Below are 25,820 nucleotides of genomic sequence, written 5' to 3' on the forward strand. Positions count from 1 at the left end.
TGGGTGCCATGGGTGTCCTGGGTAGAGTTGAGGGCCTCCCCCGGGAAGGAGAATGCTGAGCCCCAATAGGAAACACTGCCCTGAGCTACCTGATGGCCAGCCCTCTGTCCATGGGGGAGCCCTTTCTTTTCCTTATCTCTAACCTAATACCCCTCTTTCCTGAGGTTCTCTCCTACTGCCTAAGCTGTTTGGCTCTGGGAGTTACTGGCTAGCTTGTCCCCGTCAGGATCTCATCCCCATCGGGATCTCTGGCAGGGCTTCTTGACCAGCTCCCCCTGGACCTGCGGCTGGAGACGGAGTTGTGCCGCTCTCTCCGTCCTGGTTTGCCTTTTGAGGCTTACCCACTCCTCCATCTGGGCTATTTTAAAATGATTAGAGCAGAACCTTTCAATCAATTCTATCTAATGCATCTGTAGAGCTGAGGGGGGGCGGTCCCTTATGTGAAACCTAATCTTTATAGCTAGGCCGATGGGTGTGCTCACCGCCGAGGCACGTCATTACAATACTCTTTGGCTAGTCATTGTCATTAGAAATGTAAACACTGACTGGGGACCTTCCAGCAGGAGCTGTCTGGGCTGCTTGCTGTCTCCAAGCTCTTCAACTTCCAGGTTTACCTTTGCGGCTTTGGGTGCCCCTTCAGGGCTTGAGCTTGGCAGGCTGCTGCGGTGGGGTTGTGGGGTGGACCCCTGAGACGGGAAGCACTCGCCCTCCAGCACCTACTCACCCCGGGCTCTTCATTCTCACTTTTCCCTGGTAAGTTCCGGACACCGCAGTGTCCGTACCCCTTTCGCGGCCCATCCATTGGGCGCCTGCTTCCTGGGCCACCGCTTCATGCTCAGTTTTTTGGGCTGAGCCCTCTCATCTGCCAGTTCGAGGCACCCCAGGAGTCTCAAGATCTCTGCTGGGAGTGGGCCAGGCTGCACAGTCTTCTTCAGAGGGATTTGTGACTCCCCTAGAAAGGTTAAGAAACGCTATTTTAGACCAACCTTCTGGGTAAGGGACTAGTGGAGTTAGGGATTTTCATGTGCAGTTGAACGCACAGAAGGCGCAGTTGCTGGTGTTTGTATCTGCTCTGCGCTGAGACTGGCTCTTGCAGGTGTGAGTGAGGCCGCGTGGCCTTCTGCACAAGTCACAGAGAAGGTGACGGCCACTCAGGTCGTCCATTGGACCCCACTTTTTTTTTTTTTTTTTTGCAAAGTGTAAAGACATGGGGCTGGCACTCCAGATCTGCTTTGGGCTTTTTCTGTTACGTTTTAAGGGAGGTGGGCAGAGCATGTGGCCCGTAGCTAAATGCTCCACAGGCACTCACAGAACAAGCCAGGAGAGAAGCTTTGCTGTGGAGGTGCTCCCAGAGCTGCCTCTGAGCAGGCTCAGCCCGGGGAGGCCCATAGGCTCCCATCTCCCGTTTCCCTTGTTGATGTAGATGCTTAGCTCTTTTGATTGAAGAAAGAACCTTCATGCGTTTTTATCCTTTTTCACCTTTGACCCCAAACTTGACAGCTGCTCGGGTTGGAGTTTCTGGACACGTGGCCTGTAGCAGCCTGGCGTCTGTGGCGCCTCGTGTGGCTGCTGGCATCGGTGAGGCATGAGCTATGAGTGTGCCAGCCTCGGGCCCTTGGTTTTGTCTGCCTCTGGCATGTTTGCATTGGTGGTGGAGCTGACCTTTGCCCCTTAGAGAGTCTCCTGTGGCCTTCAACGGGGAATGGGGGCCAGATGATAGCGCGGGCCTTGTGCTGCGGGAAAGGCTACTTCCTCAGTCAGAGGTCATCTGGAGGGTTTTCCCCTCCGGTTGGAAGTGTTCATGCAACTTCCAGCTCTGTCCTGGCCCAGCTTGGAGGTGGGCCTTCCTGACTGGGCCATCCCTTGCGAGCGTTCTCAGCCCACACTGGCTCCCTCTGCGCACGCCCCCACTTGTGAAGGAGCTGAGCCGCACACGGTGGGCTGTCTTGGGGCACCCATGTTGTGTGTTTTGGTTTTGTTTATTTTGTATCTGCCTGGTTTTTCCAAGTCTAATCAAGATGTCCCCTGGGGTGACATTCTTTGCTGAGAGAAGGGCACATGCCTCGGTTCCCTGGGCTGTAGAAAGCCAGTGCTCAGCCTTGCTTTCTGCCGCAGACTTGGGGCCCGGAGAGTGGCGATCAAAGCACAGTGGAGATAACGCCCAATGGGAGGCTGAGGCAGGAGAATGGCATGAGGCGGAGCTTGCAGTGAGCCAAGATCGCACCACCGCACTCCAGCCTGGGCAACAGAGTGAGACTCTGTCTCAAAAAAAAGAAAAAAGGAAAAAAATGGTTATCTGCATCCTGGTTAAAATCAGTACCACCACGTCCCACACGTCCATGGTAACATGGACTTGCTGGATAGGACCTCCTTGCTCCATGGGCCTGGAAGCAGCTGCTTCAGAAGGAAGGTGGTGCGGCCGGCGGCAGCGGAGGGCGTGCTGTGCAGTGACGAGATGGTGCAGGCCTGTCCACAGCCCTGGCCCAGAGAAGGAGAGACCTCACTGACCCCTGCTGGGCCTGCCTCTGGCCATCTTCATTTTGAAATTCGGTATCATTGTCTCCAGAGGGAATGAGCAGCTCTTTCTGGGGGGCAAGCACCAGCTGCCCTGAGATTGTGGAGGCCTGCACTGCCCGCCTCTCTGGACCTCAGCTGGTTTTATTTCCATGCCGTGGCAGGGGGCAAGCAGATGCTGTTTTTCCTTCCCCCTCACCACAGCTAGGACTCCACATGCTGTTACAGCTTCACCCGAAGAAGAGGTGGTCCTGACCACGCCTTGACTTCTGCCCGTTCCCTCTCCCTGTGTTGGAAGGGCCGCACTGTCCCTGTGACTTATTGGTGCTCCCTTTCCTCTTGGGGTGTTAGGATGAGAGTTATACAGGAAGTATAAAGGTGAAAGTAGCTCTCTAGTAGCCTGTGACAGGGAGGATCATCAGACAGGTGTTTACTTCCTTCCTGGATTACTTTTCCAGGAGACACCCAGATGTGGCAATAGCTCTTGGGGTTTTGGGCTGACGTACAGGAGCTGAAGCTGTGATGTCGCGTGTCCGTGTCCTTAGGACAGTGTTAAGTGGGGAGCTGCCCCCATCCTGCATTCTCAGCAGATAGCAGGCATGTTTGCCAGCCGGTTGGTTAAACAAGCTCTGAAAACATAAACATTGATGGTTTTGGTGGTTTCATGTGTTGTCGTGTGACGTAAGCAGATGCTACCACAGCAGAGCCAGAGGTGAGCAAGACGTAGGGCAGAGAATCCCACTCACAGTAACACAGGAACTAAAACAGCTTTTTAAAATATGTTTGCAGGCCAGGCATGGCGGCTCAAGCTTATAACCCCAGCACTCTGGGAGGCCAGGGTGGGAGGATCACTTGAGGCCAGAAATTCGAGACCAGCCTGGGCAACATAGGGAGACCTCAAATCAATGTTTAATGACCTGGGTGTGGTGGTGCACACCTGCAGTCCTGGCTACTCAAAAGGCTGAGGTGGGAGGATCCCTTCAGCCTGGAAGCTCAAGACTGCAGTGATTATGCCACCACACTCCAGCCCACATGGGTAACAGAGCAAGACCCTGTCTCTAAAAAAGAAAAAAAAAAAAAAAAGCCACGTTCTGCTTATACAATTGCCAGGATTTGGGGTTAGTTTGTGTCTGGGTGGTGGTTGTGGTTCTTAGTGGTGACACCGAGCCCAGGTTCAGCACCGCACACTGCTGGCTGAATGAGGAAAAAATATCTGATAACCCACCAAGAACCTGTAAAATGTGTATCTCCTTTGACCCATTAATTCCATTGCTCAGGAGTTTACCCTTTAAAAAGTCAGATAAAGATTTATATGTAAGGGGTCACTTTAATATCATTTGTGTTTGGGTTTTTTTGTTTGTTTTTTATAATGGAGTCTCACTCTGTTGCCCAGTTTGGAGTGCAGTGGCGCAGTCTCAGCTCACTGCAATCTCTGCCTCCTGGGTTCAAACCGTTCTCCTGCCCTCAGGCTCCCCAGTAGCTGGGGTTACAGGCACGTGTTACCACACCCAGCTAAGTTTTTTGTTTTTTGTTTTGTTTTGTTTTGTTTTGAGACGAAGTCTTGCTCTGTCGCCCAGATTGGAGTGCAGTGGCGCAGTCTCAGCTCACTACAACCTCCGCCTCCCAGTTTCAAGCAATTCTCCTGCCTCAGCTTCCCAAGTAGCTGGGATTACAGGCGCCCGCCACCACATCCAACTAATTTTTGTTTTTGTTTTTATTTTTTTTTTTGAGACAGAGTCTCACTCTGTCGCCCAGGCTGGACTGCAGTGGCGCGATCTCGGCTCACTGCAAGCTCCACCTCCCGGGTTCACGCCATTCTTCTGCCTCAGCCTCCCAAGTAGCTGGGACTACAGGCGCCTGCCACCACGCCTGGCTAATTTTATATATTTTTAGTAGAGATGGGGTTTCACCGTGTTAGCCAGGATGGTCTCGATCTCTTGACCTCGTGATTCGCCCGCCTCGGCCTCCCAAAGTGCTGGGATTACAGGTGAGCCACCGCACCCGGCCTAATTTTTGTATTCTTAGTAGACATGGAGTTTCACCATGTTGGCCAGGCTGGTCTCGAACTCCTGACCTCATGATCCGCCCACCTCAGCCTCCCAAAGTGCTGGGATTACAGGCATGAGCCATCGCGCCCAGCCTAATTTTTGTATTTTTAATAGAGACAGGTTTCACCATATTGGCCAGGCTGATCTGGAACTCCCGACCTCAAGTAATCCGCCCGCCTCGTCCTCGCAAAGTGCTGGGATTGCAGGCGTAAGCCACCATACCTGGGCTTATTTCATAAATATTTATTATGAACCTACTAGTATGTCAGCACCAGAGATAGTATTAGACACGGCAGACGCCATCCCTGTCCCTCCTAGAGCTGACAGCGTAGTTGGGAAGATGGAAATTAAGTAAGTAATGACACTCACAGAAAGTAACTGCCATTCTGGTTCAGGAGAAATCTGGGTGTTCCCCTGAATAACAGACACTGAGCCAAGGGCCATGGACATCACCCAAGTCCATGTGGTGACGGGTTTTGTGCGTGGCCTTTTTTCCCCTTAGGACCCTTTGTTTCTCAGGTGATCCTTAAATAAGCCAGGTATGAGATCCATAGTCTCTCCCGCTGCTGTCACACACGGCATTGCTGTGAAGCGGAAGGTGGCCTGAGAGTTGCTAATGCCACTGTGATTTCAGCCGCCAAGCTGAGCCACCAAAGAAGGAGGCTGCCACCGCGGGGCCGCAGGTGAAGAGAGCAGATGAGTGGAAGGACCCTTGGCGCCGATCCAAGTCTCCCAAGAAGAAACTCGGGGTGTCGGTCTCCCCGAGCCGGGCTCGAAGGCGTCGGAAAACATCAGCCTCATCAGCCTCTGCCTCTAATTCCTCCAGGTAAGGAGGGCTCGTGGGACAGCTGGGGTGTCAGCACCTTGGAGCCGTCAGCTGACACCATGTACCTCACTGGGTCAGGTGGGGAACACCCCAGCCCCACTGTTTGCTGTGGCGTCGTTACCTGCAGACCAGTCAGTGGGACTAACCCGGCGTTTATACCTTCAGCAAAGAGCATCAATGCCAAGTAGGACTGACGCAGTGACCCCAAATGGGGCACAGACCCCGGCGACTGAGCCTGACTGCTCCCAGGGAGTCACAGGCCACACTGGAGGGAGGGGCACCTGGATGCGGGAGGATGCACAGACCTGGGGCCCAGTGAGTCCATCTGTTCCTCCAGACTGGACCTGAAGCTGTTGCCCCTCCACCTACAGTCCTGGTCTCAGCACACAGGAGCCCGGCTCCCGAGTGAGGGATGACGGAAAGCAGGGGGCCGGGGTAGACCCCATGATGCTCGGCAGGAACAGGAGGTGTGGGTGGGAGGCCAGGCTTCACTGAAAGTGGATGCAGATGAACAGATAGACACACACGGACCCACGTGAGCTGGGTCTGCCCACTCAGGCCGCGCCACCCGGTAACAGCAGGCACACCCCACGCCCAGGTCTTGATTTCTAAATGCCATTCTGCACCAAGGAGGGATGGCACTGAAGAGTGTCTGGGGGAGGCTGTATGCCTCTGTGCGCGCGTGTGCAGCTGTGCGTCTGTGGGTGTGCAGCTGTGCGTCTGTGGGTGTGCAGCTGTGCGTCTGTGGGTGTGCAGCTGTGCATGTGTGCGTCAGGGGGTGTGGGGCAGGGAGGGCCCTTCTCACTTCTCGCCACGCTCCGTCCCGCCCGCCCCAGGTCGTCTTCGCGGTCATCGTCCTACTCTGGCTCCGGCTCCTCCCGGTCGCGATCCCGGTCTTCATCCTACAGCTCCTACTCCAGCCGCTCTTCCAGACACAGCTCGTTCTCAGGAAGCCGGTCCAGGTATGTCCCCAGGGCCCATGAAGGGCCCTCAGCAGGTGCAGTGAGCATGGGCACCTGCGGATGTGGCTTTAGTTGTGGCGCCAGTAGCCCCTTGGGGTATTGAAAGTCCCTGCTGGCAGCTGAACTAGGATGGCCAGGGGGTCGTGTCCTGTGACCCCCACCAAACACCAGCCTTGTGGGCCCTCGTCCTTGTGTAGATGTGTGCTGTCACTGAGGGCCACAGCCTGAGATCCTCGAGTTGAGGCACTCCAGTCCTCCGGGGACAGGCCGAGGAAGGGGCCAGACCCAGCCCTGTCCTGTGGGTGTTTCTGTGGGAGCTGTGCTGCTGCCCCACTGCCAAGGAGCCTGTCTCCTCCTGTCCTGCACACACATGAACGTGACACTTGCCTCCCGGAGGACCCGCCAGTGGATGCTGACACCTTCCACGCTCTCTGGTCTACTCTGGGCCTGTGTTTTTAGCAGATGACAGAACAGTCCAGAACTGAAGTTAAAACTAAGGCACATAAATGGAAATTCGTGGCCTTCTCCATGGTTCTGGGTGGGTCCTCAGTGGGCTTGGGCTGGTGAAGAAACACCCCCAGGCCCCTTCCGACACCTTTGTTCACTCCCCTAGGTCCCGGTCCTTCTCTTCGTCCCCGTCCCCGTCCCCAACACCTTCCCCACATAGACCTTCCATCAGAACCAAGGGAGAGCCGGCCCCACCGCCCGGGAAAGCAGGGTGAGTGCCCAGCCTGTGGGCAAGTCCTGGCCGGCCAGGCCTCCACAGGCTGCAGCCTCCTTCCTCCGTCTCTATCTCTCATTTGTGTTTGGGACCAAAGAGGTGAGGATGCCTCAGGGGGCTGGCCCCAGGGGGTGACTGGGCTGGGAGGCACTGGGCACAGCCCCTGTTCTCAGGGGCCACCCTTACACAGCAGCACTCCCTCGGGAACCCTGGGGACAGAGCACAGCCCTGGGGACACGGCAGCAGCCGGGTGTTCTTAAGGGGTCTTCCTATTAGCCTGCTCTCCCCACTGCCTGGCGGTGCCTGTAGCTCTTGCCTGTTAGAGGGGAGCCTGGAAGGGCTGCTGGGGGCTTTGAAGCCATTCCCGAGCACTCTGACACCGATGGGTGGGGAGCCGTGTCCAGGCACGAGCGTGCTCACCGAGCGTCACAGGCATGCAGTGTCGTTCCCCGAGCTGTGGGTCCATTGAAAGGGGATGTAGGCCAGCGGGGCCTCGTCCACCAGCCCTGCCCTGCTCGAGCCTCCCTGTCTCACAGAGAGAAGTCAGTGAAGAAGCCGGCCCCGCCTCCAGCCCCACCACAGGCCACCAAAACCACTGCTCCTGTCCCCGAGCCCACCAAGCCAGGAGACCCTCGGGAAGCCAGGAGGAAGGAGCGGCCAGCCAGGACCCCCCCGAGGAGGTGAGCACTCCGGCGTCCGGGGCCCTCAGGCTTTCTTTCCTTGTTCTTGGTGCCACTGTGATGCTGGCACTGCTGGAAATCCAGAGTGCCAGGGTCCAGAGCCAGGTGGTGGGAGGCGCCCCCTAGCCGAGCAGCACCCAGTGAGCCCTTACCCGGGAACCTGCCCTGTCCCCTCCCTGAGCCTGTGTTTCTGGAGCGTGAAGGGGAAGGGACAGCGTGGCAGGGAGCACAGGCCTTCCCGCCATGGCCCCGTCTGCACTGGAAGGTGCTGCCCCCGAGAGACTGCACTTTTTATCTTGACAAAACACTGAGCCTAAAGGAAGACAGGCCCAGGCCCTGTTCCAAGGCGGTAGCAAGGCCAGTCTGGAGGCTCACCTCACAGGGCTGCTGGTGGGGAGGGGAGGCCGCGAGGGGCTGTGGAGGCCACGCCCCCTGAGCCCCCCTGTTGCTTGTATTACAGGCGGACGCTAAGCGGCAGCGGCAGTGGCAGTGGTAGCAGCTATAGTGGTTCCAGCTCCCGATCCAGGTCATCCCCGTCACCCTGTGCCTCTGTTTCTCCCTCCCCGTCGGGGCCAGGAAGTCCCAGAAGCAGCCAGTGTGGGTTGGGCTGTCTCCCACAGGCGGGCTGGGGCCCTTCTGGATCTGAGTCACCTTGGGGCTGTGGAAGGCTGCGGTTGAAGCTTTGACACAGGAGAAAATGGGCCAGGACTCGTGATAGGAAGACCCCCTCCCCCCACAAAAACAGCTTCACAAACTCGGGGGCACTCAGGTCAGGAGGAGGTGCCTCTGCCCTGCTGACTTGATGCCCAGCACCCTGAGAGAGCACCTGCACCTGGGGAGGAGCCGGCAGCTTCCAGCCCAGCAGGGCAGAGGCTGGGCCTGCGTGACCTATCACACCTGTCGAGGGAACCGGCCTGAGGGGGTGGGGAAGCCGATAAAAACATCTGAGAAGAGAATACATGGAAAAGCTTTGTGGGCCCGGTGCGGCGGCTCACACCTGTGATCCCAGCACTGTGGGAGGCGAAGGCAGGAGGATTGCTTGAGCCCAGGACTTGACGACCAGCCTGAGCAACATAGACCCCATCTCCACAGAAAAAGATTTTTTTTTTTTTTTTTTTTTTGAGACAGTTTCATTCTTGTTGCCCAGGCTGGAGTGCAATGGCGCGATCTCGCTACCTCCGCCTCCCGGATTCAACCTCAGCCTCCTGAGTAGCTGAGACTACAGGCGCACACTGCCACGCCCAGCTAATTTTCTGTATTTTAGTAGAGATGGGGTTTCACCATGTTGCCCAGGTTGGTCTCAAACTCCTGAGCTCAGGCATTCCACCCACCTTGGCCTCCCAAAGTGCTGGGATTACATGCGTGAGCCCGCCGCACGCAGCCTAATTTTGTATTTTTAGTAGAGACTGGGTTTTACCATGTTTCTGATCTTGAACTCCTGACCTCAGGTGATCCATCCGCCTCGGCTTCCCAAAGTGCTGGGATTACAGGTGTGAGCCACTGCACCCAGCCCAGAAATTTTTTTTAATTAGCTGGGTATAGTGGTGTGTGCCTATGATCCCAGCTACTTGGGAGGTCAAGGTTGAATGAGCTGTGATCACAACATTGCATTCCAGCCTGGACAACAGAGATCCTGTCTCAAAACAAAAAAAAAGGATTTTTGCTATTTAGTTGTTTTAAAAGAAAGTATTAAATCAGTCCTTAGATTCCTTGCATAGAACTCTTTCATTTCCAGGCAGCAGGTCGTTTATATATTTGTCACAGTTCTTTTTTTCTTTTGTTTGTTTTGTTTCTGGAGAGACATGGTCTTGCTGTGTTGCCCAGGCTGGTCTCAAACTCCTGGGCTCAAGTGATCCTCCCACCGTGGTCTCCCAAACTCGTGGGATTATAGGCATGAGCCACCGCGCCTGGCCTAAATGTTTCTTAATAAGTCTGAAATGTTTTAAAGACCTGACTTTTGAAAAAAAAAAAAATGGTTCTCTTACATTCCCCCGTTCCTTGCTCCGGTACCCAGTGTACCTGGAAGACGTGGTTGGTGTTTTCTCGAGCAGCATATGGGCAGGGCAGACTCAGGTGCCAGTCCTGTGTGCTTTGTGTCCGTGTTGAGTGCACGCCAGTGAAGCTACAGACCTGCTGTTTCCAGTCTGTCTGCCGTGTGTTCCTCAGGCATTCCCTGAGACTGCGGAATTGCTCCTTGTGTTTTTAATTTCCCTGTGGGCTGAGGCTATCTCCCTTTTGTCTAAGCCAGGGACTCTGCTTAAATTCCATCCTTGCCACTGTTGAGTCAGCTCAGTACTGTTTCCCTTCCCAAGAAGCAACCTGACATTCGTTTTGTTTTTTGTTTGTTTTGAGACGGAGTTTCACTCTTGTCGCCCAGGCTGGAGTGCGATGGCATGGTCTCGGCTCACTGCAACCTCCACCTCCCGGGTTCAAGCGATTTTTTTGCCTCAGCCTCCCCAGTAGCTGGGATTACAGGCCCCTGCGACCACGCCCGGCTAATTTTTGTATTTTTAGTAGAGATGGGGTTTTACCATGTTGGCCAAGCTGGTCCCGAACTCCTGACATCAGTTCAGCTGGGTCTCGGACCCCATTGCTCATGACGAGATCTGCCCATCTCAGTCTCCCAGAGTGCTGGGATTACAGGCGTGAGCAGCCATGCCTGGCTGCAACCTGACATTCGTTAGTGAAATGGGGCCCTGGCCTAGCCATGGGGACGTCCCTTACTTTGTAACCCTGAAACTGCCCAGTGTCCCCCCAAAATCACACATTCCGTGGGTACATGATCCATAAATGGACACTGGGTAAAAGTGGACCATGGAGCACCCCCTGCTGGCCCCTCCCTCCAGTCTGGCTGGGGTGTGGTGAGATGTGCTTGTGTGTCCAGGTCCCTGAGCGTGAGCAGCGTCTCCTCAGTGTCCAGTGCTACGTCGAGCAGCAGCTCTGCACACAGCGTGGACTCGGAGGACATGTACGCAGACCTGGCTAGCCCCGTGTCCTCAGCCAGCTCTCGGTCCCCGGCCCCAGCCCAGACCAGGAAGGAGAAAGGTACTCAGGAGCCCTGGTACCTTTGGGGAGCAGCTCCCGGGGGAGGAGGGCGGCATCAGCACAGACTTTGCCTGGCTGTTGGTGTGGCCATGGGAAAATCACCAGTACCCCCATGACTGCGGATTTATCATTGGTAGGAAAATCTAAGAAAGAAGACGGTGTTAAAGAGGAAAAGCGGAAAAGGGATTCGTCCACACAACCACCCAAATCTGCAAAACCTCCAGCAGGGGGGAAGTCCTCCCAGCAGCCCTCGACACCCCAGCAGGCACCCCCCGGGCAGCCCCAGCAGGGCACATTTGTGGCCCACAAGGAGATCAAGTTGACACTGTTGAATAAGGTGAGGGCAAGGGCCCTCCTGGTGGCTGCCCCAGCGTCTAGGCCTGGGTCCATCTGCTTCCTGAGACAGCTTCCTCCTGGGGGACGGAGCCTGAGTGAGGGCAAGTGGGGCCTTGCAGGTGTCAGCACAGCCTGGGTAACAAAGCGAGACTCCATCTTCCCGGCCTGGGCTGGGAAGTGTGAGCATCTGGGGAGGTTTGGGTGCTGCTGGCCTCTCTCTGAACAGAGAGGGCGTTCTCTTCGTGCCTGTGGCCGCCATTCCCTGCCATGCAGTCTCAACACAATACCGGAAGCCTCGGTCCCTGTCCTCTGTCGTCAGCAGGACACATCCCTGTCCTCTGCTGGAAGGGCAAGAGGCCTGGCTTCATGGGTCCCAGGTCCTCCTAGAGTGGCCCCCGTGGGGAGCAGGAAGGCCTGCAGGGTGCTTCCCCTGGAACGTGAAGGGCCCCAAGTGCACAGTGGGGGTGCCCTTGGTCCGGGTCATGGAGGCCTCACTCAGGGCTACGGGGTCTCATGGGTGTGTGGTGGGACCTTTGGGAGCAGAGCAGGTTGCTGGCAAGGAACCCATGTCCTCTGGGGCGAGGACACGGCTTCTGGCTCCTGGCCCTGCTGTCCTCACTGGCCTCTCTCTTGTCCCAGGCGGCTGATAAAGGAAGCAGGAAGCGCTATGAACCATCAGACAAGGACAGGCAGAGCCCTCCTCCAGCCAAGCGGGCCAACACATCCCCAGACCGAGGTGAGCCTCCCAGCCCCTAGGGGGCAGGGCAGAGGGACGGGAGCCTGGGGATGTGGAGCAGCTGGGTCTCAGACCCCATTGCTCTTAACAAGTAGGAGGAGGGTCCAGAGAACATCTGACTTGCAGGTGATGCCTGTCGGTATTTAGGGTGTTGAAAACTAAAACGAAGAAAAGGTTTTAAATATTTGTTTAAAAATAACAGGACCGGGCGTGGTGGCTCACGCCTATAATCCCAGCACTTTGGGAGGCTGAGGCCGGCAGATCACTTGAGGTCAGGAGTTCCAGACCGGCCTGGCCAACCTGGTAAAACCCTGTCTCTACTAAAAATACAAAAATTAGGCCGGGCGCGGTAGCTCATGCCTGTAATCCCAGCACTTTGGGAGGCCAAGGTGGGCAGATCATCTGAGGTCAGGAGTTTGAGACCAGCCTGGCTAACATGGTGAAACCCTGTTTCTACTAAAAATACAAAAAATTAGTTGGGCGTAGTGGCGTGCGTCTGTAGTCCCAGCTACTTGGGAGGCTGAGGCAGGAGAATCGCTTGAACCTGGGAGGCAGAGGTTGCAGTGAGCTGAGATTGCACCATTGCACTGCAGCTTGGGCAACAAGGCAACTGTATTTTTTTTTACACATGTGCCATTTTTGCAAAATATATTTTCCAAAACAAATGAGCAGGAATGGCATTGGTTTTTCCATTTTTGCAAATCTCTTTAGTCTGGCTGACGGAAGACGGCTGGACCCACATGCCTCGTGCCTTCTGGAGATCCTCCCAGGCTCCTGCAGACTGAGTGACAAGGCAGATAGTGTCTATATTACTGTTGAACCACATAGACCTGAAAGGGCCTCGGGGACCCCCAGCCATGCTGACCACATCCCAAGAGCTGGGGCCCAGATGGAAAGACAGGGAGATTGTCCTGGCTGGCTTTGATGGGTGGAGCTCAAACCAAATAGAGGACAAGGGGGCCTGGCCACCTGCACAGACACTCCCAGACACAGAGAACAGGCAGGGGGCTTCCAGACCCCTTCCCAAGCAGTTCTCTGGGTTTGTCGGACACAGGAAGAGGAAGCTGCTCACCTTTGTCCCTAAGCCCAGGGCCTGTGCCCTGTGTGGCTGGTCTGGAACAGCCTTGCTGCCCTTGCCTGGGGTTGGAACCAGGGCCTCTGGGGTCCTGCGGACCTTTGTTCTCGCACCAGCCTTGGGCCTGCGCTGGGCAGTGGACCCCCCCCTCCCTCGGTTGCCGCGCCTCCCTCCTAACATTGCCAGAGTGAAACACTCCTGGTCTCTCGGCTTTGCTTGTATTTCTTTACTGCCATGTCTTTCTTGTTGTTCCATATTTGAAGACCCATGTGATAAATTTCTTCAAAGCTAGGAAGGAGTTTTGCCTCTCTGCGTGAGATATTGGCTGCTTGCTGGAACCTGGGGCCCAGGTTTGGCCTCAGCCTCATTTCCACATGCCTTGGTGCCCACATCTCTCTTCTCCTACTTGGCTCTCCCCTTTTTATTTCTTTATAAAAATGAAGGTGGTGAACTAAGCAGCCTCAGGCTTTAGAAGTGAGTCCCTGGCATCGGTGAGGCCACCCACACAGCCATTCCCTGTACATCAGGAGGGTGGTCTCACTCTGTACCTATCACCCAGGTTCTCGGGACCGGAAGTCAGGTGGGAGACTGGGCTCCCCGAAGCCAGAGCGGCAGAGAGGCCAGAACTCCAAAGCCCCTGCAGCCCCGGCTGACAGGTGAGTCCCACCCAGCATGTGCCCTGGGCACACCGAGGGGGCCAGCCCCAGTCTCTTCCCCAGGGAGGCCAGCAGCAGCAGGGCTAGCACTGGGCCAGGCTGGGGGCGTCACTACAGCTCCTGCTGGTCTGACGGGGTGAGGGGCAGGGACAGCGAATTGCAGCCCCACCCCCCACCCCCCCACACACACACACGCTCCTGCCCTGGTTGAGGCTGGAGGGTGCCCTCTGCTCCGCATGCCCTTGGGCAAAAGATCCCTGGGCACAGAGGTGGGAAGAATAACAGGAGGTTGTGCGGGGCCAGCCCAGGACCCTCCCAGTCTGCTCCACAAAGCCCGGGAGCCAGTGGCTAGGACCAGGCCTGCTTGTGGCAGTGGGAGCCTGGCCATCCAGGGAGCCCCTTGCCTGTCCTGGTGGCCGCTGAGGACACAGTGGAAGCGCCCCTACAGGGAGGTCACCCCTTCCACCTGCAGGCGTGGCTTCTGGGGGCTCAAGGTCTTCCCCACCCCCTTGTAGGAAGCGCCAGCTGTCACCCCAGTCCAAGAGCTCCAGCAAGGTCACGAGCGTGCCCGGCAAAGCCTCGGATCCCGGCGCCGCCAGCACCAAATCAGGGAAGGCCAGCACGCTGTCTCGGCGGGAGGAGCTGCTGAAACAGCTGAAGGCCGTGGAGGATGCTATTGCACGCAAGCGGGCCAAGATCCCCGGGAAAGCATAGGCCGTGCCCCGACCGGACTGGACGCATTTTTATACATAGGGTAAGCGCAGCCATTTTGGATTTTGCAGTTAATGTCTTATTTTGGCTGTGATTCTTTTTAAAAAGTAAAAAAGAAAAAAAAGTTTCTCAGCTGGAAAAGAAGCCACACAGGAAATGACAACGACGCTGAATCCCAGCCTCCCTCCCCAGAGCAGAAGTCCGGCAGGACAGACAGACACAGACAGCGCTAGTGACCAGCAAGGTTCTCATGTAAATTACAAGCCCCAGCCGCCAGCCCCGCCTTCTCTTCCTCCTCCTCCGTCTTCTTCCCTGGCCCTGGTCAGGCCTGTGGAGCCCCAGCTCTGGGTCCCTAGCCCGGGTCCAGGCAGCCAGGCTCCCTCCTGAGCTGAGAAACGGAACCTCGCGAACCACTGGTGGCACCTCCTTCTCCTCCCCAGCCCCTGATCACCCGCCCCCGGATCAGAAATATATCTATATTCTCGACTAAAGTCTCATCAGGAAATATTTCCTGTCTTTTATTTTAAGCATCAAATTGTTTTAGTTGATTTAAAAAGGAAAAAATACAGAAAAGACCAAAAAAAGGCCAAGGGTGTTGTTGGGGCGTCTGTCTAATGTGGAGGGTCTTTTTTTGAGGGGTCTCCTAAAATAAAATATTTTGATAAGCAGCTGTCCTTGCCCTCGTGGTGTGTGCGCCTTCTGCCCATGCGCAGCCGGGGCTGCCTCTGTGTCGTGCACTGCACTCGGCCCAGCACTCGGGAGCCGCTGGGGGGCGAGGGTGTGGCTGTGCACTCACTCCCCCCGGGAGGACCGGCTGTGGAGCAGCTCCTGCCTTCAGACCCAGCCCAGGAGAGCATTGCGCCTCAGTTTCCCCATTCGTGGGGCTGGGTTGGGGCTTCCTTGGTCCATGAGGTGGAGGTACTTTCCCTGCAGGGGCCGTGGAGCTGCTGGAGGGGAAGAGATCCAGGGCTGACTCCCAGCCCCAAGCCCAGCTGCCACCTCTGCAGTGACCACCACCGGCTCCGTGTGCAGGCCCCAGACCTGCTGAGCCAGGCCCCGCGTGTGATGCCACGTTCCACAGCAGGGGCCACCGGCAGAGCCCCCCAGGAACCCCCGCTGCTGCTCCCTGCTCTCCACCTTGAAAGCCACAGGCCTGCGCCCGGGCAGCGGCCTCCCAGGTGCACGCTCCAGGGCCTCCAGCGCCTCCTTTAATCAGATTCAAGTAGCCGCGGTGTGGTGCCCAGGCCTGCGGCCCACCCATCTCCCTCATCTACTTCCTGACCCGAGGTTCAGGATGAGACCTCCGAGAGAGAGCTCCCTCCCACAGGGCGGCGAGCTGAGCCCCAGGGAGGCAGCATCCCGTGCTTCCGCTCCCAGCATGACCTGCGTCCATGCCACTCTTCCCCTGGATTAAATGACAATTAGAGTGTAGGCAGAGGAGCTGGGCGTGAGCGAGCACCACAGGGGGACCGCCTGTGCACTCCTGAGGGGACTGTTTCCCATTTTATGTCCACCTCCCTCCCATAGCGCAGGCCATGCAGTTCATCTTGTGTCTCAGCAATTTTTTTCTTTTCTTTTTTTTTTTTTTCTGAGACTGAGTCTCACTCAGTCGCCCAGGCTGGAGTGAAGTGGCACCATCTCGGCTCACTGCAAGCTCTGCCTCCCGGGTTCACACCATTCTCCTGCCTCAGCCTCCCGAGTAGCTGGGACTACAGGCGCCCGCCACCACGCCCGGCTAATTTTTTTGTATTTTTAGTAGAGACGGGGTTTCCCCATGTTAGCCAGGATGGTCTCGATCTCCTGACCTCGTGATCCACCCGTCTCGGCCTCTCAAAGTGCTGGGATGACAGGCGTGAGCCACCGCATCCGGCCACAGTTTTTTGAGGCTTATCCGATTTACCATCAGGTCAAAGCGAGGTGCAAGGGAATTCCCATTCTCTGAAAAGGGTGGCCTTCAAGGCCACAGAGCTGGAGTCCAGGCCACCCTGGGTACCAGCCTGCAGCCTGTCATTTGTGAGCTGCACCATGAGGGCTGGAGGCCAGGAAATGGCGCTCTGTGCCCCCAGTGTGGGGCACCTCAAGCTAGCATCTGCAGTGACTGTCTCTTTACGGCCAGGAGCGGACAGGTGAGCCCACCACAGCTCACCTGTGGACTGGGACCAGGCGAGGTCCCCTCTGCGGCTGATCAGCCCCCGGCCACAGCCCTAGGCACCTCAGTCTGGAGCTGGGTTTGAACTCGCACCGGGTGGCAGTGGACCCCAGGTGTGGCTACCCATCCCTCTGGCTCTTGGACACCGGTGCAGAGGGGCCTGTCCTAGGAGGGTGACTGCCCCCATGTGGTCTAGTGGAGAGGATGTTTGGTCAGGCAGCTGGGAAGGACGGCCTTGCTGTGTGACAGGCATCGATGGGCGTCCACGCCCTCCAGGGACGTCCTGCTCCAGGTGGTTGGCGCTCACGTTCTCCTCGCTCCCCATGCAGTGACTAGAAAGCCTGTGTGGGATTCTGGCAACGGCATCCGCCCGCCAGCCCCTCCCAGGGGGTGCCCCAGGGCCTCTGCCCTCTGCCCGCAGCTCCTCCCCCACAGCCACGCTTCCACCCACCCGTTCGGCTGGGCTTTGGGTGGGCAGGCAGACGTAGACCTTGCTTGGAGGCGGTGGCCCTAGAGGGATCCACAGATGGGGAAAAGGCCGAGACACACGAGACCACTCCTGCCGGGGAAAACCCATGAGGGGGTGGGGGCGGCCGCGCCGCAGGGAGGGGCCCTCTGCTGTCCCAGCCAACGTCCCATGACGATTTTGCACCCCCGCCAGCAGTGCCCTCGGCTGGACACACCTGCGTTGTGGGCAGCCGGCAGCGCGTGACCCACTGTGCACCTGCGCCTTGATGTAGGGGGGAGACCCTGCAGAGAGCGCTTCCTTCCGCCCTGTCCAGTGCCCTCCCTGCCTCACCCCTCTTCCCGCAGGCCCGCTCAGGGCGCTAAAGGGCTCCTGACTGTGGGTCCGTCCTTCGCTGCGTCTGGGGGGCGTCCCCCGCGCTGCCTCTGACCCGCCCGGCCCTGCGTTTGTCTGAAGCCCCTCGTTCCGCATCTCCGGACCAGGGTCCGGAGGCGTGGTCTGCTGGGGGCGGGCCCGGGTTGTGGTTTGAGAGCCGGCCTGTCTGGGCCTCCGCCTCCGGGTCGCCCTCCAGCCTTCCTGCCGCCGCTTTTCCAGTCTTGCCCAACCCGGTATTTCTGCGCTTGCCTCAGCCACCCGCAGGAGCGCAGGCCGCCCTTCGTCCTCCCGTCCTCTGCGCCCACAGGACCCCGGGCCCCGCCCAGTCCGCAGGTCCCGCAGGTCCCCCCGGGCATGTCTTCCTGGCCCTGCGACCCCCGGGACAGCGCTGAGAACACGCGGAAGGTGGGGAGACGCGCGGCGCTGGCCGGGTCCCTGGCGCCGTTCTCGCGGTGCAGCCTGGGCCTGGGAGTCCGGCCGTCCCACCTCAGAACCAGAGCAAAGCGGGAGATGGGGCGGCGGCCGCTGGGAAGAAGGCAGCCCCGGGTCGGAGGAGGAAGGAGGCGGGGGCGGAGCGGAGTCCGCGGTGGGGCTGCCTTCTTCCATCCTCCCCTGGGCGGGGCGCAGGATGCGGGGGCGCCCAGCCGAGGGAGGGAGGCCGGGGAGGACACTCCTGTGCCTGAGGGCTCCGGCTTCTTCTGCTCACTCCCTCCTGCCGAACTTTTCCACTCGGACATTTACCTCCTCAGGCACTGGCTGCCCTCATCAGGCCGACCAGGTCCTGCCCGAGGGAACGGCGTGTGACCCACGTGTGGACAGACCTGTTCCCCATGCCAGGAGGGAGGGTCACTGGCTCCACCGGGGGATGGGGGACGAGGGCACTAGGCCGAGGTGGAGGGCTTCTCGCTCTCCCTGTCTTTTCCTGGCGTTTTCCTCCGTTCCCTCTGGCTCCTATTCCCTCCCCCTTCCTCTCTTTCTTGGGTATGGTTGAGCAGGTCGTGCACTGCACAAGGACTCCCAGCAGAGGACGAGGACTGACATCAATTTGTCTTTCCCTCCCAACACTGTGCGTTCCCTAACCCTGCACGAAGGCACCCTCCTCCCCCCTCAAGATTCCCCACCCAGCCTGGCCTGCAGCCCCAGCCCCAAGCTGCAGCTGGGCAGGTTGGGCAGAGCACTGGGGAGGCCAGGCCCGGCCATGCTGAGCCCGGTGACTCGTCAGGGTTTGCACAAAACATCTTGAGCACCCAGCTGCAGGCCCCTCGGGACGTTTCCAATGAGGCTTCCCTGGGCCCCTCTCTGTGGCAGAAGGGACCCCGGGGCTGCTTCGTAGGTCTCAGCCCAGGGGAGGACCCAAGAGACGCCGGAGCCAGGGAGGGGCCCAGCCCCCTACCCCCGGGCTGTGCTTGGCATGCAGAGATTGCGGGGGGTCTTGAGTTTTTGTCCCCAGAAGAATGGCTGAGTGGACTCTGGAGAAAAGACAAACACCCCTGCCCCACTGCCACCGCCCTGTCTCCCAACAGTAAGAGTGCTTGTCAGCCTCCTGGCGGCAGGTGCTGCGGGCTGCGACCACCTGAGCCAGGCAGGTGATGCTAATGCGCCTCAGGGCAGCCCTGGCACTGGAGCTGCTATCATCCCACTGTACCCATGGGCAGAGCCGCTCTCCTCCCTCCTTTTTCCATTCTGTGTTATTTACAGAACACCCTCCTGTGTGCCCTGCACCACTCTCAGCCCCAGGTACACAGACGTGGCCTGTGTACCACAGGCCACAGGGCTGCCACAGACGTGGCCCTCAAGGCGCTCAGGCCGCCTTTTGGGGAGGGCCGTGAGGGGCTGGAATTTTTCTGAGACAGCCAAGCGCCCGTGCAGAGAGGCCTGTATCAGCCCAGCCTAAGGCAGGGCCAACCCACACAGGAGCACCTGTCCTGCTGGGGATGCAGTGGGTTCTGCTGTGTCCTGGAAAAGGCTCTACCCACACCCTAACCCAACCTGTGAACGCGCGCTCACTTGGAAAAGGGGCTTTTGCTTTGATGTAATTAGGGAAAGGTTCTTGAGATGGCTCATCCTGGGTTAAGGCAGGTCCCACGTCCTGAGAAGGGGGGAGGGATTATCTTTTAGACCGGGCCCTACATCCAGCAACCCGTGTCCTTATAAACCACAGAAGAGGAAAAGGCGGGTGCAGCAGAGAGGCCACGGGAGGAGCTGCAAGCCCGGGAAACCGAGGGCTGGAAGAGCCTCCAGGAGGGCCCAGCCCTGAACACGCCCAGCTCCACGGCCTCGTGGAATAAACTTCTCCCATCTCACACCCCCCAGTTTGTGGTGCATGGTTAGCACAGCCCTAGGAAACCAGCACGGATAGTGAGCTCCCCGTCACAGGAGGTATGCAAGCAGAGGGTGGGTGGGCAGGGGCACTGTCGGGAGGAGCAGCCCTGGGGACTCCAGCAATCTGTCTTTGATTCCTCCCAGACTGTTAACCCTGGGGCACAGCCTCCTTCACCCCCAGAGGCCCACAGCAGACAAGCTGAGAGCCACACAGCGGCCAAGAGGAGGTGCTGGAGGGCCCAGGGGTCCCAGTGCTGCCTCAGCCCCACCCGACTCGGGAGCTTTTGTGTTCAGAGAGACTGAGGTTTTCAGCTTAGAGGACACCTCCGTGGAACACATCTGCACTGCGGCAGGGGAGGAAAGGCTGGGGGCACACAAGCACCCTCCCTCCCGCCCTCACCCCGAAGCTGAGGGGACCAGGGCGGACAGATTCCCCCACCTCTGATGTGGCCAGGGGCCCTGGGGACTCCAGGGCAACTCTTCTCAGGATGACGTCAAACCCCCGGCATTCAAAACTTCCCGAGTTCTGGCTGCAGCTGTCCCTTTCCGGGGAAACAAAGGCACCTCCAGCGCCCCCAACCCCAGCCAGCCTCACCGAGCAAGGAGGCCAAAGGCAGCTCCCGGCCCCGCTTACATAAAGCTTCCTGTGTGTGCTGGTCACACCTCACACCTCACGCCTCACGCCTCACGCCTCATGCCTCACTCACACCTCACACCTCACTCCTCACACCTCCAACTCAAGACTTTTTAGCTTGAACTTTTTTCTCAATAAAACCACAGAAGCCCAGGCCGGGTGCAGTGACTCATGCCTGTGATTCCAGCACTTTGTGAGGCCGAGGTGGGCAGATCACGAGGTCAGGAGATCAAGACCATCCTGGCTAACACGGTGAAACCCCGTCTCTACTAAAAATACAAAAAAATTAGCCAGGTGTGGTGGTGGGCGCCTGTAGTCCCAGCTACCCAGCAGGCTGAGGCAGGAGAATGGCGTGAACCCGGGAAGCTGAGCTTGTAGTGAGCCGAGATCGCACCACTGTACTCCCCGCCTGGGCGACAGAGTCAGACTCCGCCTCAAAAAAACAAAAAACAAAAAAACAAAAAAAAAAACAACACAGAAGCCCCACAGAGACCTGAAGACGTGCCTGCCTCCCCCATCTCCTCCGGGGCCTCTCCCACCTGGGTGAAGGGGGCACGTGAGCCTCACCTGATCTTGACCATCTCAGCTAAAACACTGAACCACCCTTGGCACCCACCAGCAGCAGACGGAGAAGAACTGTATAGGGTGCAAAAGCGCCCCGCCACCATCAGGTCCAGATGAAAACCTACAAGTTGAATCAGCAAGGTGCTGACGGATACGCAAGCAGAAACCCTCTTATAGGAGGTTCAAGGCTGGGTGCAGTGGCTCACTCCTGTAATCCCAGCACTTTGGGAGGCCAAGGCGAGCAGATCACTTGAGGTCAGGAGCCTCAGACCAGCCTGGCCGATATGGCAAAACCCTGTCTGTACTAAAAATACAAAAATTAGCCAGGCATGGTGGGGGGTGCCTGTAATCCCAGCTACTCGGAAGCCTGAGGCAGGAGAATCGCTTGAACCTGGGAGGTGGAGGTTGCAGTGAGCTGGGACAGCACCATTTCACTCCAGCTCGGGTGACAGCAAGACCCTGTCTCAAAAAAAAAAAAAAAAAAAAAGTTTGAGAATGTCAGACAAGGCAGCACCCTGTGTAGGTGCTCAGGTTGGGCGGAGTCTCTCTCGGGGGAGGGGGGTAACAGGACAGCGCCTCCCAGGGCCTCCTTGCATGTCTGTGTCCTGATGCACAGCAGGCGGGGGCTGCGGGGACCAGAGAAGGAAGAAGCGCCCCAGCTGGGCACTTCCCGAGGAGGAAGTGGTGCCGGAATTTCCCCCAGGTGTGGCCTCAGGTATAAGAGCGGCTGCTGCCAGGTGCATGGCCAGGTGCACCTGTGGGATTGCCGCCAGGTGTGCAGGCCGCTCCAAGCCCAGCCTGCCCCGCTGCCGCCACCATGACGGTGAGCCTCTCCACACGCTGCTCGGATGGATGCTGCTTGGATGTGCAGCCTGGCCTGGAAGGGCTGGGGTTCTCTGAGCCTGGGAGGAGGGTGTTGGGATGGGGTCTGGGAAACCCCTCAGTCTGGGGGTAGGGGAGGCAGCTGCAGATCCTCGGAGCGCTGGCATGCTGGGTGTCTTGGGCTGAAGGGCTAGCCTCTCTGGGCTTCAGTTTCCCCATCTATAGAGGGAGGGCTGTACTCCATCTTTCCGCTGGGAACAAGGAAAGCTGAGGTGGAAGTGAGGTGCCCTCTGCCCTGGGCACCTCCTAACCACCCACCTGCCTGTTTCACCAGCTCCTCCCTGGCCTCCTGTTTCTGACCTGGCTGCACACATGCCTGGCCCACCATGACCCCTCCCTCAGGGGGCACCCCCACAGTCACGGTACCCCACACTGCTACTCGGCTGAGGAACTGCCCCTCGGCCACGCCCCCCCACACCTGCTGGCTCGAGGTGCCAAGTGGGGGCAGGCTTTGCCTGTAGCCCTGGTGTCCAGCCTGGAGGCAGCAAGCCATAGGGGGAGGCACGAGAGGCCCTCAGCTACGACCCAGTGCCCGGTGCTGCGGCCAGAGGAGGTGTTGGAGGCAGACACCCACCAGCGCTCCATCTCACCCTGGAGATACCGGTGAGGACCTGGGGATTCCGCTGTGGCGTGGGGCTGCCCCTCCCCTGGCGGGGCCCTGACTGCCCGGAGAGCTCTCTGGGCCTTGGTGGTTCTCACCTGTCAAGTGGGCGTGGCCACCTGAGCTCCCTCCCTCCGGCCCTCCTGACCTGGACGGCTGAGCTGCTGCTTGCGGCCGGCCGTGCCCTGCCTGCCACTGTCCTAGGTGGCCAGGGTCCCCTGGGGAAATTCTGGGCCCGTCACCTGAGCTCCTGCAGAAGTGGGGCTGGGTGATGAAGTGGGAGGGAGGCTCCTAGAGGCCTCCGGACCCTGCTCTGTGCTCTTGGAGGGCCCTGGGGAGACGTGGATTACCACCACATGTGAGCCCGACTGCACCCCAAGCCCGTGTGGCTCAGCCCTCGCTGCCTCAGGTCCCATCCTGAGTACACGGAGAGGGGCCCTGAGGGGAGAGGGGCCTCCAGGAGGACAGGGTAGGGCCAGAGACTCACTGTGCACCCCGTCCCGCAGTGTGGACACGGATGAGGACCGCTATCCACAGAAGCTGGCCTTCGCCGAGTGCCTGTGCAGAGGCTGTATCGATGCGCGGACGGGCCGCGAGACAGCTGCGCTCAACTCCGTGCGGCTGCTCCAGAGCCTGCTGGTGCTGCGCCGCCGGCCCTGCTCCCGCGACGGCTCGGGGCTCCCCACACCTGGGGCCTTTGCCTTCCACACCGAGTTCATCCACGTCCCCGTCGGCTGCACCTGCGTGCTGCCCCGTTCAGTGTGACCGCCGAGGCCGTGTGGCCCCTAGACTGGACACGTGTGCTCCCCAGAGGGCACCCCCTATTTATGTGTATTTATTGTTATTTATATGCCTCCCCCAACACTACCCTTGGGGTCTGGGCATTCCCCGTGTCTGGAGGACAGCCCCCCACTGTTCTCCTCATCTCCAGCCTCAGTAGTTGGGGGTAGAAGGAGCTCAGCACCTCTTCCAGCCCTTAAAGCCGCAGAAAAGGTGTCACACGGCTGCCTGTACCTTGGCTCCCTGTCCTGCTCCCGGCTTCCCTTACCCTATCACTGGCCTCAGGCTCCCCCAGGCTGCCTCTTCCCAACCTCCTTGGAAGTACCCCTGTTTCTTAAACAATTATTTAAGTGTACGTGTATTATTAAACTGATGAACACATCCCCAGAGGCCAACATTCAATGCGACATTCTCCCGTTCAGCCCTGGTCCAGGCCAGCCATGGACCCAATTCTGGGGTGTCCTTCCAGAAAGGTCTACGCAGCCGCGAGCAGTGCATGCAGGTGGGACTGAGCTGTAGCACGGGGGGGTCACAGGTGTCCCTGCTCTGCCCACACAGTGTCTCCCCTGAGGACACCCCTGGGAACAGGAACCAGCCTCCTTCCCCAAGCAGTGCCTTGAGCTCTATGCTTTGTAATGATGTGAGCGCCTAGGGGCACCCTCTCGGCCCCCAAGGCAAGAGTCTCTGAGGATGAACTGCAGGGCTGTCGGCTCAAGGCAGGGCCCCCAGCCTTCATGGTTCGGATCAACATCCAAGGCCAAGCGCCCTCCCTGAAGGTGAACTAGCCACGCTTCGGGACCCAGGCTCTGTTGGAGATTTTAGTTAAGGGGCCCCGGGGGGAGCAGCCCCAGTCGTGGAAAGGGGGCCCAGGCCTGTGACAGTCTCAGGGCCTCAGTCTCTAGGCCCCCGGCCCCAAGGGCTGACATTGCCATGGGGCTGCTGGGCAGTTGTTAGCCCCTCCCCTGCCTGGCCCCCTGGCTCACCCACCTACTGCGTGCAGGTGCCTGGAGATGGGGGTGGGGGTGCTGCACAGAAGAACAAGGACTCCACTCAGACTCCCAGAGGAGGAGGCCTCAGGGAAGACTTCCTGGAGGTGGTGGCCCTTGTCCAGGAGATGGAATTTTCATTCAACACATTTATTGAGTTTCTTTTCTTTCTTGAAAAAGGGTCTCGCTCTGTTGCCCAGGCTGGAGTGCAGTGTGGTATGACTTCAGCTCACTGCCACCCCCACCTTCTGAGTTCAAGCAATCCTCCCAGCTCAGCTTCCCAGTACAGGCGTGCACCACCACACCCAACTCATATTTGTATTTTTACTGGAGGCGGGGTTTCGCCATGTTGGCCAGGTTGGTCTCGAACTCCTGAGCTCAAGTGATCCTCCCACCTCGGCCTCCCAGAGTGCTGGGATTACAGGCGTGAGCCACCGCACCCAGCCATATGAGTTTCTACTAAGCGCCTGGCACTGGGAACAGGCCGAGAACAAAATGGTGAAAACCCTTCCTGCCTCCACAGTGACTAATGAAACAAGTGGTGTGTAGTCTGTGAATGAGTCCAGGACAGAGGCTCTGGGGGAGGGGCTGCAGTTCTTTTTTTTTTTTTTTTTGAGAAGGAGTCTCGCTCTGGCCCAGGCTGGAGTGCAGTGGCGCAATCTCGGCTCACTGCAAGCTCCGCCTCCCGGGTTCACACCATTCTCCTGCCTCAGCCTCCCAAGTAGCTGGGACTACAGGCGCCCGCCACCACGCCCGGCTAATTTTTTGTATTTTTAGTAGAGACAGGGTTTCACCGTGTTAGCCAGGATGGTCTCGATCTCCTGACCTCGTGATCTGCCCGCCTCGGCCTCCCAAAGTGCTGGGATTACAGGCGTGAGCCACCGCGCCCGGCCAAGGGGCTGCAGTTCTAAGCAGAGGGTCAGGGAGGCCTCGAAGACCTGAAAGGGAGGAGGAAGGAGCCAGGCAGCCATGCAGGGAACAGCTCCAGGCAGCAGGAAGAGCCCATGCAAAGGCCCTGAGAAGACACGTGCCGCGTGTGTCCAAGGGTCAGAGAGTGGCCTGTGTGGCTGATGCCAGGTGAGAGGGGGACCGCAGGGGCAGGGCAGGGCGCTGGGGGTGCAGATCATGTCTGCCCTGGGGCCATCAGAAGCTTGTGGCTGTCACTGGAGGGAGCTGAGCCTGTGGGTTCTGAGCCTGCGGATTCTGAGCTGGAGGCACTGGGGTGAGGCTTTGGGTTTCAATGGCAGCATCAGGATGGTTTCAGGGGGTGAGGGCAGAGCGGGAGGTGGCAGGTGGCCTGGGTGGGGATGGCCCATGTAGCTGGGGTCTGGATTTGGGCCAGGATTGGATGTGGGGGTGTGGGGGTTTCAAGGGTGACCTGAAGCTTGATGACCTGGCGGGACGGCTGAGATGAAGCTGGATTGAGACGTCTGTATGGTGCCGAGTGTTGGCTGGTAGGGGGTGGATTCTGAAGGCCCCCAGGAACAGAGGACCCTGGCTCTGAAGTGTGCGTTGCTGGGAGAGCAGGTGGACAAGCAGCAGGCAAGGGCTGCTCCGGCCTCAGGGGAGTGGGTGCCTCGGCGAGAGCCCGAAGGTGGGGGATGTGGCTGATGCCGGGCAAAGCTTCGGGGGCACCGGGCTGGGGTGGTGGTGAGGACCTGTGGGCAGGTGTGTGTGCAGCCAGCCACAGCCTCCGCACAAGTGAGGGGAAGGGGTGGCCAGAAGCCCCTGCAACTTGGCCTGAGCGTCCT

The 25,820-nt window shown here is 58.6% G+C and overlaps 2 protein-coding genes across 15 annotated transcripts in view; both read left to right on the forward strand.

The window, feature by feature from the left end:
- The window catches only part of ZC3H18 (zinc finger CCCH-type containing 18), a 62,501-nt gene extending 47,523 nt beyond the window's left edge, over positions 1-14,978 (forward strand). For 11 of the 14 annotated variants that reach the window (XM_055100796.2, XM_063598058.1, XM_055100794.2 and 8 more), the window contains 10 exons: positions 5,197-5,388; positions 6,225-6,350; positions 6,964-7,068; positions 7,608-7,751; positions 8,212-8,277; positions 10,636-10,796; positions 10,934-11,133; positions 11,772-11,868; positions 13,503-13,599; positions 14,115-14,978. In XM_055100796.2, coding sequence (XP_054956771.1) covers positions 5,197-5,388; positions 6,225-6,350; positions 6,964-7,068; positions 7,608-7,751; positions 8,212-8,277; positions 10,636-10,796; positions 10,934-11,133; positions 11,772-11,868; positions 13,503-13,599; positions 14,115-14,313 — 1,387 coding nt within the window. In that variant the 3' untranslated portion in view covers positions 14,314-14,978. The remainder of the gene's footprint in view (positions 1-5,196; positions 5,389-6,224; positions 6,351-6,963; positions 7,069-7,607; positions 7,752-8,211; positions 8,278-10,635; positions 10,797-10,933; positions 11,134-11,771; positions 11,869-13,502; positions 13,600-14,114) is intronic. The other 3 variants (XM_055100800.2, XM_063598059.1, XM_055100801.2) reach the window with 2 other exon arrangements.
- Positions 14,979-17,064: 2,086 nt separating this feature from the next.
- Positions 17,065-23,464, forward strand: IL17C (interleukin 17C). The gene is made up of 3 exons (XM_063598060.1): positions 17,065-17,705; positions 21,977-22,305; positions 22,810-23,464. The coding sequence occupies exons 1-3, from the start codon at positions 17,655-17,657 to the stop codon at positions 23,066-23,068; spliced, it is 639 nt and encodes a 212-aa protein (XP_063454130.1). The 5' UTR covers positions 17,065-17,654; the 3' UTR covers positions 23,069-23,464.
- Positions 23,465-25,820: the final 2,356 nt, after the last annotated feature.

This window comes from Pan paniscus, chromosome 18 (assembly GCF_029289425.2).
Source record: "Pan paniscus chromosome 18, NHGRI_mPanPan1-v2.0_pri, whole genome shotgun sequence".
Classification (NCBI taxonomy): Eukaryota; Metazoa; Chordata; class Mammalia; order Primates; family Hominidae; genus Pan; species Pan paniscus.

Coding starts and splice junctions, on each gene's coding strand:
- IL17C (XM_063598060.1), top strand. CDS start 17,655: ATGTCTTCCTGGCCCTGCGACCCCCGGGACAGCGCTGAGAACACGCGG. Junction 17,706..21,976: donor GCGCTGAGAACACGCGGAAG/GTGGGGAGACGC, acceptor CTGTTTCACCAG/CTCCTCCCTGGCCTCCTGTT. Junction 22,306..22,809: donor ATCTCACCCTGGAGATACCG/GTGAGGACCTGG, acceptor CCCGTCCCGCAG/TGTGGACACGGATGAGGACC.